At 30.9% G+C, this 18125-nt stretch overlaps 1 protein-coding gene across 1 annotated transcript in view; it reads left to right on the top strand.

Moving 5' to 3' along the window:
* The window catches only part of LOC139503496 (QRFP-like peptide receptor), a 40567-nt gene that overhangs the window by 9954 nt on the left and 12488 nt on the right, over window positions 1-18125 (top strand). Inside the window, exon 2 of the mRNA XM_071293288.1 lies at window positions 11372-11493. Coding sequence (XP_071149389.1) covers window positions 11372-11493 — 122 coding nt within the window. The remainder of the gene's footprint in view (window positions 1-11371; window positions 11494-18125) is intronic.

Here is an 18125-nt window from a genome sequence, read left to right as displayed (position 1 = left end):
TTAAAATAGAACATAGGGGTCAAATGCAGTTTTTGGCTTATATCTCAAAAACGAAAGCATTAAGAGCAAATCTGACAGGAGTAAAAATGTTCATTAGGTCAATATCTATCAGCCCTGAAATTTTAAGATGAATCAAACATCCAATTGTTGGGTTGCTGCCACTTAATTGGTAATTTTAAGGAAATTTTGCAGTTTTTGGTCATTATCTTGAATATTATTATAGATAAAGATAAACTGTAAACAGCAAATATGATCAGCAAAGTAAGATCTACAAATAAGTCAATTTGACCAAAATTGTCAATTGACCTCTTTAGGAGTTATTGCCCTTTAAAGACTTTTTTCACAATTTGTTCACCATGTTGACTTACTTTAAAAAATCTTCTCTTATGAAACTGCTGTATCAATTTCAGTCAAACTTATGCTAAATGAGTTTCAGAGTTTCAGAGTATCTAGTATAAATTTTATATTTCATTTCCTTGTATGTCAAGAAACATAGCTCCTATGGCTAAAATAGAACATAGGAGAAAATGATTTTTTTTTTGCTTTTGAAGAAAATAGGACGATTCAAAGAACATTTAAATAAATTGAAAAGCCAAAATAATCATTGATGAGAGATTAAACCAAAAAAATTCAGGTGAGCGATTCAGGCTCTTGAGAGCCTCTTGTTTATGTATCGTCTGAGTTGTTGTCACACGAATGTTTACTCCATAACCATTTTGTTTTCTATATGTCATATTTTGCCGCATTTGTTGCTTTCCCCACATCCTTCCTTTTGTCTATATTATTATGATATTCTCCTGGAAAGAGCTCTTTTTTTTTCTTCTTAAAAGGGATCAACGAACCCATTACCTTACCTTTAAGATAGATCAGTAAACATGGGCATAGTTATGGGTGATTATTCAGACTAGTGCACACATTTTACAGATCAAACAAGGCAATGCCGAGCGTGGCATCCCCTCGTATGTAACATATTGGGGACAAATATGGACACTATATTTGTATATGACACATGCAGAAAATTGTAAATTGAATATGCATATTTGATACATAAACTATTTTTGAAGAAATCAACAAAAACATTCAATAACTGGAAATACCTTTAATATTGTCTTTAGAACCAGCAGGTTAAAAATGAGCAACCAATTTCCTGTGTATTATGCTATTTCAAGGAGAAAAAACAAGTCCATCTGCATGACCTTGACCTTTGGTCTTGAACGTAAAAAATGTCAGATCATTACAAGGAGGAACAATATACCTAATGTGGTTAAAATCTTTTGAAGCATATTGGTTTTAGAGTGTCCACAAGGGCGATATTGCCTTGTATTACAACTGCCACTGTGACCTTGACCTTTGAACTTTAAAGTTAATAGCGCTTAAGATATTCTTAACGAGTAACACCATACCAAGTTTTGAGCATTTTGGTTCTAGAGTGTCCATAACAATTGTATCTACACGCAACTTACATGTAGTAGGCGAGGGAATAATAAACTAAGTTTTATAAGAATTAGACAAATAGATCGATTTCCCGCCATGCATGGCAGACTTGTACAGAAACGATATGTTGTCGAAATTCTGTTCGTATCTTTTAGACATCGTATGGCCATCCCGCCATCATCGTAATCCATCGTGTGGCCTTCGTAATCCATCGTGTAGCCTTCGTGGTCCATCGTGTAGGCTTCGGCTGAGATATGAAGCTTAAATACCCGTCTTCGGTTAACCTTCGTATGTCCATCTTTTGCTATCGTATATAATTTCGGCACCGTCATATAGACTTCGTTATTCATCGTACTTGCTTCGGTCACTTTTTGGTATTTTAACGAGATCGGGACCAACTTCGTACGAACTTACAATTTTCGCATTCGGGTGTCCATCGTATATAAAAATCGGGACAGTGTGACGCGGGCATTAGTTTTCTATGTTGTGTCATGTGTTTTATTATTTGTCTGTTTGTCTTCTTTCGTTTTTGACCAGGCGTTGTTAGTTTGTTTTCGAATTATGTGTTTGACTGTCCCTCTGGTATCTTTCGTCCCTCTTTTACAAACTAAAACTGAGGGAAACATTTATTAAATTGTTTACTGGATATCCCGTTTCCTTCCAATATGTGTCACTTAAACATGATATACATGTTGTGCTGACAAATTGTCAGTTTTTGTCGGTAAATATTATCATGTTAAAAGTGTTTTAACTTAAAGTTAACATAAATATACTCATTCCCTCAAATAACTGTTATGCATATAGTCTGATCTGTATGTTCAATAAGCAGATCTTTACAACAACAAAAAACGTTCGATTTGTACACTTTCAATACTGTGTCAAATAATAGAAAGAGTGATAAATGAGATCAATCTGGACATAGAGAGTCCATCCAAAGTCAGAAGCATTTGAATAGAGAAGTTTAACATATCAATCAAAAGCTTATAAAATCAACTATCATTGACTAGTTGAAGCATTTCCTATTTCAAACCAACCCTCGAAGACATCACCATGATTAATATCAAATATTTAGCATTATCAAATCTTCAACAAAATATAGAAAAAGAGTAGATATGATATATATCATATGAGTTGGGAAATATATCCTGTATTTAAAGTTATAATGATTCTTCTATTTCACTAAAATTTAAAAAAAAAAATGATTATATAATTCTGGTTGTTTGCTTTGAGAGGTGTCAGAGTTGAAACAAATTGCTCAAATTTAATTCATCACATCTAAAGTTTAGTCCCCTGATACAAGTGGTTTCTAATTGGCAATTATTCATTCCAGTTTTACGTAGAATTTAATTCAACTGCTAACGTGCATGAAATTTTGCAAACGTGGGTATAACTGGAAATTTTTAGAAAAAGAAAATGCACAAATCTATAATATATAATATATAAATCATAAGAAAAAAAAAGTTATCAATGCTTCTACTTTCTCAAGATATATCAAAGAACCAAAATGCTTCATCTTTTAATTATGAATTTATTCCCTTAAAGCTAATATTTGCTGTAGTATTAATATCATATTAGTGTAAGAGAAGCACGATCTACGATGCCATCGATCTTTCTTTGTTTAAAAGGTTAATGGGGGTTTTTATTACATATTCTAGAATTTAATTGGATTTGCTTAAAATATTAATTGATCATTTATATGCGTAGCAGTTGGTGCTGATAAACTGACACCCAAATTAAGAAATAACAAAATGTATAAGCAATTGATTGTTTCTAGAAATTGGATTACTATACATTTAAATCTTCAATCACTCCCATTGGTCAGTAAAAGTAATTTATTTCATTTATTTCGATTTAATTAATTATTCTGTCAAATATAAGAAATTGGAAAATACTATTTGCATGGTAATATGTGCAATGATAAATGAGATTTTGTAACTAATCTTTGGTACGGTTTCTTCACCTTTTGAATTTTTCATTGATGAATATATGCTGCACTGGGCTAATTGAACTTCTGTTTTTTGTTGTTGTTTTGAATGACGATAACGTCACAGTAAATAAAACCTGTCGCTTTAGTCTTGTTTATTACAATTTCCTATTTTATGACTGTTATTTAGAAATAGTTTGATTAACGAGAAGATTTAACCTTTTCTGGGATTACATATATTTACAACACCAAAAATAAGATATATGATAGAAAATCTCAGAAACGGTTTTCCTGGCCTGCAACTACAGGTACGAATGACAAATACTGTTACAATAGGGGAACACCAATTTGTCAAGATGTGTGTGGATGTACAGACAAATTATTCAATATGTGGTGAAAATAGAGTTTCTTGTATGATACAACTTGCCAAAGCCGGACAAAGTTGTGTGAGGATATTCCCCGAATGTCTGATATATTTTTAATTTTTGCGATATTTGACTGCCGTTACCGCTTTTCATACCCAATAACTCTGAACAACAACTCAAACTTTGATGATTTGATTCCAGCTTATAACACACAAGTTAACTACTAGTAATAATTACGACTTATTTGCAACAAAATAACTTTACAATGGGTGTACATATGGGCTTCCATAGTATTGTTAGCTATTCATTATAACTGTAAAAGTTTCTATCCAAATGTATTCTTCCGATTGCCATTTTTGTCAAATACATTCTTAATTTATATCGGAAATATGGCAATTTGCGATAGCTTTAATTCAAAAAGACCTCATTGAGTAAATGTTAAAAGCTGAAAGTGAGCATGCACTATTTTATCCATCTTAAATTAAGGTCTTAAGTTGTATTCAGTTCAGCTAGCTTGATTATTGCCGTTATTTTTTTACAATATAAGATGTATCACGTCTTTTTTAAGAAATAAAATAAAAACCATTAACTTTTGATGTCAATTCCAGCAATCAGCTAATTTATAGTGATAATTCTTTCCCTATAAAGAAATGTTGGATTGTTCTGTAAGAGATGATTTCGTTTGACGAGTTTGACTCATCATCTGTTGACTATTAATTCAACTTTTATAAACGAGCCGACACGTCATCTCGAATGAAAAGAATAACGAAGAACAGTGCGGACATTTAAGACATATAAAGGATACGATTTACACATAAGAATAAGCACATTAATTGGATGAGAGACAACAACCGACACTATTCCAATGAAGAACATGACATAACAATCTTATGTCACGTCACATTTACAAACTGCACACTGCAAATATAACAACGATGCTTTCTAGTCACAAACAAATCAAAATGTAAAACACCGATGTTAAGTGCTTTTTACTCAGATTTAGTTGTTTTCAAAGCACAAAAACAATCGCCAATTTCATTCCATGCGACTGATGATACTTGTAATACTTTAAATAAAATAAGTAATATTATTTTTTTCTCTAAGATTTTTACCTCAATGGTGATGACTTTTTCTGCTAGATTATGATGGCGACATTAAACTGTTCATGTTTTCCAAGAGATATTGATTCAAATTTGGTGTATAGTAAATATTTTATATGGTTGCCGAATTCAACTTATCATCAAATTTGTACGAGCAAATAATCGAAATGCACGAGCAAGACGACAGGTACCAGTAATAGAGTAGGAATGAACACGCCTAGTGTTTTGGTCGAGTTTGTGTTGCTGAATCTTTAGGATAGCGTTTTGATTGTAATGCTCGTCTTTTCTCTGTTTTTCTCTCTCTAGCCATAAAATGTTGTATGTTTTAATCGAACTTTATTTTGCCTTTTAACATTTTTTGAATCGAGTGTCACTGATGGGTCTTTTTTTGTAGACGAAACGCGCGTCTGGCGTAAATATAAAATTTCAATCCTTGTATTTATGATGAGTTTATTAATTGGATTTATGATTTTGATTGCCCCCTTGGTTTCTCCGCGGCGGAAGCATGCATCAAACTTAAAACAATTAGAACGAAGTCCGGAGTTTTTTGTGACTTTCAAGTATCAAAACTACACAGGGCTCATTTCAAAACGTGATTAGCATAATTTACCAATATGTTGAAGTTTTTGCTTCTTTTCTACTAATCAGTTGTTGAGAATATCAAATAATTTCAGTAAAAAAAGCCCTATTTTTTTTCTTTAGACTATACCTACCTGCAGCATAAAATATATTTACAGTGTGTTGTTTGTACACGAATCATTTATATTTGTTTTGTTTTTGTGGCAATTTCTCTATAAATATAATATATGATATACTTCACATCACATTTTAAATGAATGCATCCTAGATCGAAAAGACTTCTTTATTAGTGAATAAACTCATCATAGATACCAGGACTAAATTTTGTATATACGCCAGACGCGCGTTTCGTCTACAAAAGACTCATCAGTGACGCTCGAATCCAAAAAAGTTAAAAAGGCTAAATAACGTACGAATTTGAAGAGCATTGAGGACCAAAATTCCTAAAAGTTTTACCAAATACAGCTAAGGTAATCTTTGTCTGAGGTAGAAAAGCCTTAGTATTTCAAAAATTCAAAATTTTGTAAGCAGTTAATTTATAAATATAACCATATCAATGATAATTCATGTCAGCACAAAAGTGAGCAATTGCTAATTATCATTGGAATCGAACATCTTCTGAATGTGATAATTGAAGAGTGTTAAGCACGGTGATTAACTACCCATATAGCTAATTCAGTATGATGTTAACCGTTTTACACAGAATACCCATGTTATCCAAAGTCACAACGTGATTTATGTCTAAGAAAGAACTACTTAGTTCATCCATTAAATCGTTGGTTCTGTAGTCAGAAAGAATCTATTCAGATGTCGTTTCATAGTTTATTGTTTAATTCATGGAAACAATTTTCCTTTTCTATATTGCCCTTTTAGGACGTTGACACGCTCGTTGATGAGAAGAGCAATATGCATATAACACACAATAACACGATCTTTTATAGATAAAAGAAGCATTTCTTTTCGTGATGTTTTCAGCGGTTCAAAATGAACAATATTTATAATAAGACAACAGAAACACAAAGAAAAGAACTTAATGGAAACGCAGCTAACATGAAGTTTGTACCTGATATTCATATGATGAAGACATAATCTTTCAATCAGTTTAATTGAGGTCTGGAGCTGGCATGTCAGTTAACTGCTAGTAGTCTGTTGTTATTTATGTATTATTGTCATTTTATTTATTTTCTTTTGTTACATCTTTTGACATCAGACTCGGACTTCTCTTGAACTGAATTTTAATGTGCGTATTGTTATTGTTTTACTTTTCTACATTGGCTAGAGGTATAGGGGGAGGGTTGAGATCTCATAAACATGTTTAACCCCGCCGCAATTTTGCGCCTGTCCCAAGTCAGGAGCCTCTGGCCTTTGTTAGTCTTGTATGATTTTAAATTTTAGTTTCTTGTGTATAATTCGGAGTTTAGTATGACGTCCATTATCACTGTACTATTATGCATATTTTAGGGGCCAGCTGAAGGACACCTACGGGTGCGGGAATTCTCGCTACATTGAAGACCCATTGGTTGCCTTCGGCTGTTGTTTGCTCTATGGTCGGGTGGTTGTCGCTTTGACATATTCACCATTTCCTTTCTCAATTTTATTTGGTCTTTTTCAAGTAAACGGTTTTGTTCCAACATGCTTGAGGAACTTCTAAAATATGTTGCGTGTTATCAATACAAAAAAATAAAACCCAGAAAACGGGACATATCCTAAAGAAAAGTGGTAGTTTTTTTCCCAGATGTATCTATTACTTTCGTGTTGAAATCAAGTCATTTGATAGTCACAAAGAAAAAGGTCATGTCTCTTAAAGGATTAAAAAGAAATCTGCAAGTTGGTAAAATTCAAATAAACTCCTACAATAAACACAAGGTATCAAAGAACGTACAACAAATAGTAGAAGTTATCTAGGGTTTACCATGACTTAGAAAGTGGTAACCTTTTCGTAAGATAAAAAACATTACGTAAACATACTAAAGTATTTTTTTGTATAATTTCACAAAATAGTGGCTAGTAATAGGACTGAAATTTTGTGTGATAAATAAACGAATGAATTATCAAAAGACCTTGATGGTGTACTAAAATGTGCCATTAACTAGATACCTCATTTTACGTTAATGTTTGTATAGTGACTGTAATCAGCTCTAATGATATAGGTATGGAGAAAATTCCATTGAAAATCTATAAACCAGAATGAATGTCACTATTTTCTGTCGCCAGCGCTGACCATCAGATTATTTAGCCAGGTTTAGCTGACTATTAAAATGGATTATGCTTAATAGATAAATACGTCTAGAGCGCTGACCCTTTGTCATTTGACTGATAGCCAAATATATAAATTAATTAAAAGGTGGTAATGAAACGTATGTTTTAATTCATTAATAAAATAACCCGATTTATACGTGAAGGTCAAAGACTGCAAGGTCATAAAATCTATTGCCTGAGATGTCAAGTTAAGCTAAACACATTTAACGTATATGTTGGCTGAGATAAATTGACCAAAATTATTTCTAATGTGTAAATAGTTCCAGTCTTTTCAACAAATAATGTAACTACCAATCCCATGCATTTCTTTTTCTCGCAAACTAAAATCGGAAAGTTGTAAAAAAATCTCCCAGGATATTTTAAACAGTCTGATAAATAAACTTTAAGTTTTCCATGATTGCCAAACCATCCTTTTATCTCAATGTTGTTCAGCACTACCAATCATTACAAACTGAAACTTTTTATTGTTCTCACAAACTGAAATCGAGAAGTTGGTAAGATGGGGATATTTGAAACCGTCTAATAAATAAAATAAATTTAAAATGGTTTTCCATGATTGCCAAACCATCCCTAAATCTCAATGTTGTTCAGCACTATGCTTTGATGTAATGAACGAGTTTGATTCAATAAAGCAAATTTTCGATGTTTATGTGTAGTTTTGCGTTTCAGACATCTTTAAGATATATAACTATTTTCTATTGAAAAAATAATATGATGTCATCCTTTGAACAAAAAACTGCAACTAACAATCAAACAGATTTCTTTTACATCACATGAATGATCTGAAGAAATTATCCTTATCTTACCCGCTATCAACTGTGTTCATTGTTATTTTCAATGGATAAAGCTCTTCTGGTTTACATGTAAACATATTAGTTAGATTTCGAACGTTCTCAAAACTATTGATAACTGTCCAAGGAGAGATATGAAGACTTCTAACATGTTACATGTTTATCCTTTAGTTTTCTATGTTGTGTCATGTGTACTATTGTTTGTCTGTTTGTCAGTTTATTTTTAGCCATGGCGTTGTCAGTTTATTTTCGATTTATGAGTTTGACTGTCCCTCTGGTATCGTTCGTCCCTCTTTTACATGAGTTGCAGTACTGAATGTTTGTTGTTCATACTTTGACCAGTTCCATGTAAACTGCTTTAAGTTCATAACAGGGCAAGGTTTAGTTTTGCCATGTCTCCTTAAAGTCATATGAAACGTGTGACTGGTCAAACAAATGTGTATCTAATTCTTGAACCAATGTATGTACATGTATTAATCATAAACTTAGTCTTCTGTGCACGATTATATCATTTTTTACGCAAACATATCGTTTAATTGTCAATTCTTTTTCCTCTCTGTCTGTTATGTTGTGAAAATATGGCAGCTTATTATTTGTCGTGTTTTGAAGCCATAGTTTACCGATTGTCCCCCTATAGTAAACAATCAACAAAGAAGCATGGATATTGAGTACGTGTATAACATGTACAATCAGATACATGTCATAGAATCAATGACAGATCCATGCGTATTTTTATAATGAAAAATATCCATTTAGTTATAAAAACTTATGCATCTTTTTTTTTAATTTGAGGTTGCATAAGACTTAAAAGCATAACAGCGTAACATAGACCAAAGAGAAATTATATTTGAAAGAACGTCTACGGACGATCTACGTTCTTTTTTTAAATTAGTAAAATAAACATATTGTTGAAATACGTAATAACATGGATATAGTTTGGCAACATTTATAACATAAGCATAAATATTGAAGTATTATATATTTCAGTAATTCACTATACCATTTCTTTAAAAAAAAATCCCGTAGAACAGAAAAGGAAATATATTTCATTTAATCTTCTCTTTGGGTTTGAGATTACAAATTATATACGATTAAACCAGTATTTGATAAAGGTCGTTGTTTAAGACATATGACTCGGTCTTTTTTATTAATGTTCTGTGTGTTCCATAAACAAATGAACAGTCAATCTTATGTAAAGCCAACATACATTATTTATCAAGAATATAGAAAACATATAAATGTCATGTCAATTTATTGTCTGATATTAATTTGAAAAGCCTCGTGGAGTTTGTTTAAGGCACCTAGAAGGCAATTATAAAGATATACAGACAATATCGAAATGCACATAAGACATAAACAAAATATTGTTTTAATATATGACTTTTTTTTTATTAAATGTTCCTGTTTCTTTTTATTCTCACAACATGAACAAACAATATTATATTATGATGATTCTTTTTTACGATAAGCGTTGGCCTAGAACTCTAATGATAATAACAAAATAACCAGACTCCAAGGGAAAATTCATAACGGAATGTCCTTTATAAGGATCAAAATTTCAATCACATCAAATGTATAGAAAACTACTTTCATAATCCTGACTAAGTACAGGCATTTTCAAATGCAGAACATGGTGGATTTTACTTGGTTTTATAGCTAGATAAACCTCTCACATGTATGACATTCGCATGAAATTCCATTAGATTGTCAACAATGTGTGGAACAAAACAAACATACATAATAGTTAAATATGAATGTCAAAAATATTGATACAGCAGCCAAAATTGTCTTATTATCTTGATCACTATAAACACAAACAAATATATTTACCATGGCACAACAACACAATGACAGGATGTATAAGAACAAAGCGACGTCATATGCAACAAAGAAACACAAAAATGAAGAATCGAGAAAATTTTTTGAACCATGCCTGTATAGGTAAACTTCCCTTAAAGAGTAAATTACCATATAAGGAGTTGAAAAAACCCAGGTACTTTCTTTGACTGTCTTTCTATTAATCATTTAACATATAAACAGTAAAAACGGAGTTTCATACAAACCTGTCAAATAAATCGTCGTGTGTATATGTCCATTTTTGGTAAAAACAAAACGGTGATAGCTTTATATTTGAGATTCATATCAATATCTCCCTATGTAACTATGATACGAGATTTCTACACTTTACTACGAGTTTTTGTCAGGATTGCACTGTTATATCACCATGCTCCCTTTGTTTTATAATGGCTTATGCATCTACTAAAAGAAAATACTTTAATAGTGCTGTATCTCTATTTCTGATTTAATTTTGTTGTTAAATATTTATTATCAAAAATAAACTTAGTAGCACTAGGAGAAATTGTTTTGCATGGTTTAAACTCAATCTATAAGCAAGTCTCAGCAAATTCAACAGTACAGATCTTTGGTTATTACACAGTTTAAAAAAATGGATTTACCTCTAATGGAAATATAGGAATAAATTTCTAAAACTACATTGTTTGTTGTGTTCTATCTGTAATTTACTTGTCTATATAAAAAAAACATCAATCGAACAAAGAATTATTCTTCTTGTACGTAAATTTGATGCCTAAATTAAGTTTTTATGTCTCAACCAAAAATTAAATGATATAACTGTTTTTTTAATTCTGTTTTAAACTATTTCCAAACATGAAATACATTTGTATAAAACGAAAAATTTTATACACAAATTAACTGACTATAGAATTATACTATAGAACATATACATTTAATTCCCTAAAAAAATACCAAAAGTGTAACTTTGTCTCAGGTAGTTGTAACCTAATTCAAATCAGAACTACTTTATTGTTAAACTGAGAATCTAGTTCCCTAACAAAAAGTGTCTTGATATTAAAAATTGAAGAGCAAGAAATTTCATTTTGTATAATTGTTTTCTTTCAGTTTGCAGCGTTCTTTTCTTTCCAATGGAATTTAGGAGAATTTATGTGTAAGGCCGTGTATTATATACAGAATGTATCAGCTATTTGTTCCGTGTCAACACTGACAGCCATGAGTTTAGAGAGGTAAGTATATAGATTTATAGTTGTGTATTATATATATAACATCAATACATGTTTATAACAAATATCAAAAGTCTGCTAGAATATAAATCCCTTACAAGGTTCCCTGATTTCTGTTTGATTGTTACATGTCTATATGATACTACCATGTACTGACGAAATCTATAATCATTAACGTACACACAGCATGGAAGTCAATGCAATAATGATACTTCTATGTTTAGTGCCATACGTTAACTTAACTGCAGTTGTTTCTTATTCTATGCCATGATGTAGACATTAAAAAAAAAGTGTGTTCATTCCTAAATTTTATACAGAAAGAAGACTTGTCTTTGTCTGTTTAATACATGAAATGAAATATCGTTGGTCTACTGACTATTTTATTAACTGTGTCTGTTTAGTTAACGCATCAATGTAAATATAACGGAAATTGATGAGACTGTCATCAAAACGAAAGGGTTAGCGCTATAAAACCAGGTTTAATCCACCATTTTCTACATTTTAAAATGACTGTACCAAGTCTTGAATATGACAGTTCTTGTCCATTCGTTTTTGATGCGTTTCGTTATTTGATTTTTCCATGTGATTATGGACTTTCCGAATTGATTTTCCTTTAAGTTCAGTATTTTTGTGATTTTACTTTTTTGTTATCGATTTGTGTTTTATTTTGTCTCTTATTTGAAGGAAAAGTAGTTTAATTATTATGAGGAAAACTGTTATATCAAAATTTCCATATAAAACAATTTGAACAGCTTAAAACTGTCATTAAAGATACTTACGATGACATGTTCTTCTCTTTGTTCGGATTGTTGTCTCTTTGACACATTCTCCATTTCCATTTTCAATTTTACGATGTTATAGTATGATTACAACTTAAGAAATTAACGTAATAGTGTGTTTCATCTCGTATATGATAATTCACAAGGAAAACACGTTCAACTATCATTTATTTGGGTCGTTTATTTTTGGCTAGATAATAAAAGTACATGTATTACAAAAAATACCGAACTCAAATATAAATTCAAAATTGAAGAGAAAAAGTATATAACAATTGACAACATCAAACGTTATTGACCAAACAGAGGGGTGAAATACATCCGTGATATTTCTGCCTTTGTACAGACACGGAACATGTTTAAAGTTATGCTATAAAATAGTTTTGTAGCGCAGATTTAAAGAAAAATTATGTCCATTGGTTTTGATTTAAAGAACTATATGTTATATATGGGAGAGTATTAATTGTTTTGTTTGTTATTATAATTTAAAAGTACATTTTCGAAACAACTTGCAGAGCAGTTCAGATAGTCTCCAAAATTGTACCAATATCATTATATAAATTTTGGGGCATACTGGTCTACAAATTGTGATAAAAACTGTTTTTATGTGTATATAATGACATGAAAGAAAGTTTCATTTATCTACCTATAATTTAGCTTCCTTTTATGTAGAATCTAGCTCGTCATTGCTCGATTATAACACATCATTAAATGGTTATGTTGATTTATCCGCAAAAAAAAGTCGTCCAAACAGTCAATTTGATCATAAATTCGTAACGTTACTTATTTTCAGCATTTGGTGGGTCTTTTCAGATCGAGTGTTTAGTCACAATCTTTGCTAATGACGTAACGTCGTGCGTTCTTACTTTTCAAACATTGTATTTCTTTCATGAAACTTTAATTTTATTAGAATCATTGAAGTGATTGTCATTTCCAACCCGCCGCAGACAATGAACATTTAAGTTTCATTTTGTATAATGACCATATTTAGCACATCCATCAATGTGTTATTTCAGTTTACAATCATAGTTGTACAGCTGTATTATGTTTTACCTATATTAACAATTTTTTAAATATTGATTATTTGTGATTATTCTTTTTGCATTGATAATATAAATATATTTATAAATATATGAAATACATTATGAATCCTTGTCATTTATTCTTTCTGTGCTATTCGTGATTTTATATATACTGTATTTATACAACAATGGATATGAGAGTATAGAATATATCAACATTGTTTTCGTTGGTTTTCCCTGAGGACTATGTGTTTTTATGGTTGTGCATCAATATCAATCTATAGCGAAACTTTTATCACTAGCATGAGGTAAACTTCATGAACATGCTTCTTCATCGAGAAAATGCTATCATTACCCTTTAGGTTGACTTGCACTATAAGTTTCATATGACTTTAAGCAAATTCTTCCGATACTAGTATTTCTCAGAATAATGTTGAAATGGGCATTTTTTATTTCTACGAGATTACAATAATGGCTACGTTGAAAGTTGCGCAGTCTGGCGTACTAAATTATAATCCTGGTACCTTTGATTAATTGTCAAAGATAATAGGGTAACGTTGACCTTAGATGAATAAGACTCATCTTGTTTGGTATTTTGTAATCGTATAACTTCTAATATTTATACTGCCCTGGTTTTCAGAAGTTTGGGTTTGAGAGTTCCTGGTGACGGTTAAACTATGAAAGCGCATCGGACGCTCGCACGCACGAAATTGATAGTTTGATTTAAATTTTATTTACAAAAGATGTGTTGTACTTGTCTGAATGATATGCTCAGCACTTTATATGTTAATATCCATCACTCAATAAGATTAATCAATAAGATTAAACCTGACCTTATCAGAGTTGGGCAGATAGTGCAAACCTTCAAGGGCATCAGGATTCCCCCTCGATCTCATGTTTGATTCAATCTTTAATAATGTTGTTATATTACAAGTGATGTTCATGTACATTGAAGCCTTACAAAATAACTGATTTCATTTTAGATCCATTAGAAGATGATAAAAACGATTAATTAATCTCTAGAGCATATTGCAGTGCCACATCATTTCATTTTGATTGCTGTTCAACTTTTTTTCTTGAAATCCTTCAAAGCACCAATTTTGAAACTATACAGTAAAATAACATGTTTCAGTTCACATGGAATGTTTTGCTGATTTGCCTTATCCAATATCAGATCTTTTAAACTATTGAAGTATGTTTCTGTCTATCATTAGAAATGAACCATTATTATTTTTATAAACAAAAATAAAAAAAGAACTGAAGCTACAGTTTAGTTTTTAAAAATTGCTTTTGTATTTGACACCTATTTTGACATTATTCAGGTACACTTTGAAAGCTATACGACTTTAAATGATACTAATTCTTTTCAGAACGTTTCAACATGATTGTTTTCTTGGCTATGATTTTTACAATGCTTCAATCTAACAATAGTTAAGCCTTATGAAATATGTTTAGGATTATTCTGTCCTATTTATCATCGAGGACTGGCGTCCTATGCACCGGAAACGTGCACGTTCGTTTTGTAATTTTCATTTCTTTATTTTTGTTTTTGCTACTTCTTAACGCTTCAAATTTCTTTAAGAAAATGAATTAAAGATATTTTGTTTAGATTTTTTTGGGGGGGAGGGATCTTCATGATAAATAATTCATTATAACTCGGGGAAATAAAACAAAATTTACTAATAATATTCGATTATATATATATATATACTGAAATGCTAGTAATTTATTATGTACGCATCAAAATAATTTTGTTTTTGTTTTTGGTATATAGCGTTATATACTTTTGAAACACATATATTAAAGAATTGTTTTGTTGTTGGATTCTTTTAATGGAATATTTAATCTATAACATTTGTAGAGAATTTCATTTGAAGACAATTAAAAGTCCCATTTATTCTTAACTAAAAAGAATCAAATGTTTTCCATGCCGCTGAGAAAATCCAGACCTTAAGTGACTATCCATGACTTGTTAAGGCCTCTGTCAATCATACTACAGTACGAAAACAAAATATACGTAGCTCGTTAGCAAAAAACCTTTGAGAAATGTTTTCTTTAATTTCCATCACAAAACTGAAGTATTTACGATCCATATAAAGCCAATTTAAAAACTCATTAAAAACGGTTATCTTATTTCAGAACAATTAATGAGGCTTTAGTATTCTATCGATATATCGAACTTAGTAAAGAAGTAAAACTGGCATTTAAATAATGCACGAAAACGTTAAAATGTTTCAATCGTACAGGATTAATATTCGAAGCTTCAGTCCTAGTTAAACTTTAATTGCATAACTATTTTAACTAGCATATCGTCTTTGTTGCATTATATCATAATCAAAAGCAACTAATAAGATATTGAATTACAATCAAATTCTTGATGTTGAAATCCTTCAGAATCTTACGATTTAAATGAGATAGAGGCGGAATTCATATAGCAAATATTCATTATATGTTAATAATTAATTTACCTAATATTCATTTTCAGAACTGACCTTGATATTGTCAATCTGAAGAAGAAATAGCAACTTTTTTTTATCAAACCATTAACTTTAATAATAATCCTTTCATATATCAAAATGAAATTCCTACTTGGATAAGTTTTTACTCATGTGGGTAATTAATATTGATTGTTAGTTTAAACAGATTTATTTCTTAGCCGTATTTGGCACAACTTTTGGGAATTTTGGATCCTCAATGCTCTTCAACATTGTAATTGTTTGGCTTTATAAATATTTTGATATGAGCGTCACTGGTGAGTCTTATGTAGACGAAATGCGCGTCTGGCATACTAAATTATTATCCTGGTACCTTTGATAACTAATTATTCATAGTGAATAGGGAAAAAGTTTTGCAACTTATATTAATCCCTTTCCACTTTTCGGGTGCGAGTGCTGCCTTGTAGCTGCATTAGCCTGCTCTTTTTTGAATTCTACAAGGGTGTCTTTTACTTGCAAGAGATATGACTCTCTCTTAACACGGATCAGCCATTTAATATTTAAGTATTTTGTTTAATAATATAATTTTTGCCACATGCGTTATATGTCTGAAGAAATTTAGAATATTAACTTACCATATTTATGTGACATGTCACTATAAAAACATGACTCGTTTTATTGCAATGCAGCATAAAGATAAAGAACGGTAAAAAAATAAGAACAAACAAATTTTATCAGCAAAAACACTGCGATGAGTTCTATCAATTATGATAGTCATTTTATTATATTAAACAAAATTTTTTTTAACAAAAACTCTCCAAGGTAAATTCTTAAAGGGGAGGTCCTTGAAAAATTAGAAAAACAACGTTACTTTATCTACAGTCATAAAACAACGTTACCCTTTATCTACAGTCATAAAACAACGTTACCCTTTACCTACAGTCATATTATTACGTTACCCTTTATCTACAGTCATATTATTACGTTACCTTTTATCTACAGTCATAAAACAACGCAACCCTTTATCTACAGTCATAAAACAACGTTACCCTTTATCTACAGTCATAAAACAACGTTACCCTTTACCTACAGTCATATTATTACGTTACCCTTTATCTACAGTCATATTATTACGTTATCTTTTATCTACAGTCATAAAACAACGTTACCCTTTACCTACAGTCATATTATTACGTTACCCTTTATCTACAGTCATATTATTACGTTATCTTTTATCTACAGTCATAAAACAACGTTACCCTTTATCTACAGTCATAAAACAACGTTACCCTTTATCTACAGTCATAAAACAACGTTACCCTTTATCTACAGTCATAAAACAACGTTACCCTTTATCTACAGTCATAAAACAACGTTACCCTTTATCTACAGTCATAAAACAACGTTACCCTTTATATACAGTCATAAAACAACGTTACCTTTTATCTACAGTCATAAAACAACGTTACCCTTTATCTACAGTCATAGAAAAACAACGTTACCCTTTATCTACAGTCATAAAACAACGTTACCCTTTATCTACAGTCATAAAACAACGTTACCCTTTATCTACAGTCATAAAACAACGTTACCCTTTATCTACAGTCATAAAACAACGCAACCCTTTATCTACAGTCATAAAACAACGTTACCCTTTATCTACAGTCATAGAAAAACAACGTTACCCTTTATCTACAGTCATAAAACAACGTTACCCTTTATCTACAGTCATAAAACAACGTTACCCTTTATCTACAGTCATAAAACAACGCAACCCTTTATCTACAGTCATAAAACAACGTTACCCTTTATCTACAGTCATAAAACAACGCAACCCTTTATCTACAGTCATTAAACAACGTTACCCTTTATCTACAGTCATAAAACAACGCAACCCTTTATCTACAGTCATAAAACAACGTTACCCTTTATCTACAGTCATAAAACAACGTTACCCTTTATCTACAGTCATATTATTACGTTACCCTTTATCTACAGTCATATTATTTAATCAATAGGAAAGGAAGTTTTACAGACGCCCCTATTTGTTAATATTATTGCTGTGCAACTAGACTATCTTTAAAAGCAAAGCACATATTTTATATTGGATTAGATTTGGAATATAATATCCATTTTCTTCAGACGTGTTTAATCCTCATATTTGATTGAAACAGGAAAAAACTGTTGTTTTATTCTTGTCGCATATAAACACTCATTTGTCACAACATTCAGCTATTTCCTATCATTTAATAGAATGTTCGTTTTAACTTAAAAGTCTCGTAGAGAGAAAAGTCATTTTTACAGATTATTTGTCACTGAAGATTTTCTCATTTAGTTGTATGATACTATTTTAATGACAAAATGTTTAAAACACAAGAAAGTACATTGGGTTATTTATGTGT

This window comes from Mytilus edulis, chromosome 1 (genome assembly GCF_963676685.1).
Source record: "Mytilus edulis chromosome 1, xbMytEdul2.2, whole genome shotgun sequence".
In the NCBI taxonomy this organism is placed as follows: domain Eukaryota; kingdom Metazoa; phylum Mollusca; class Bivalvia; order Mytilida; family Mytilidae; genus Mytilus; species Mytilus edulis.
The sequence above is the reverse complement of the archived record's forward strand: the minus strand, read 5'-3'. Positions and strand labels throughout refer to the sequence as shown.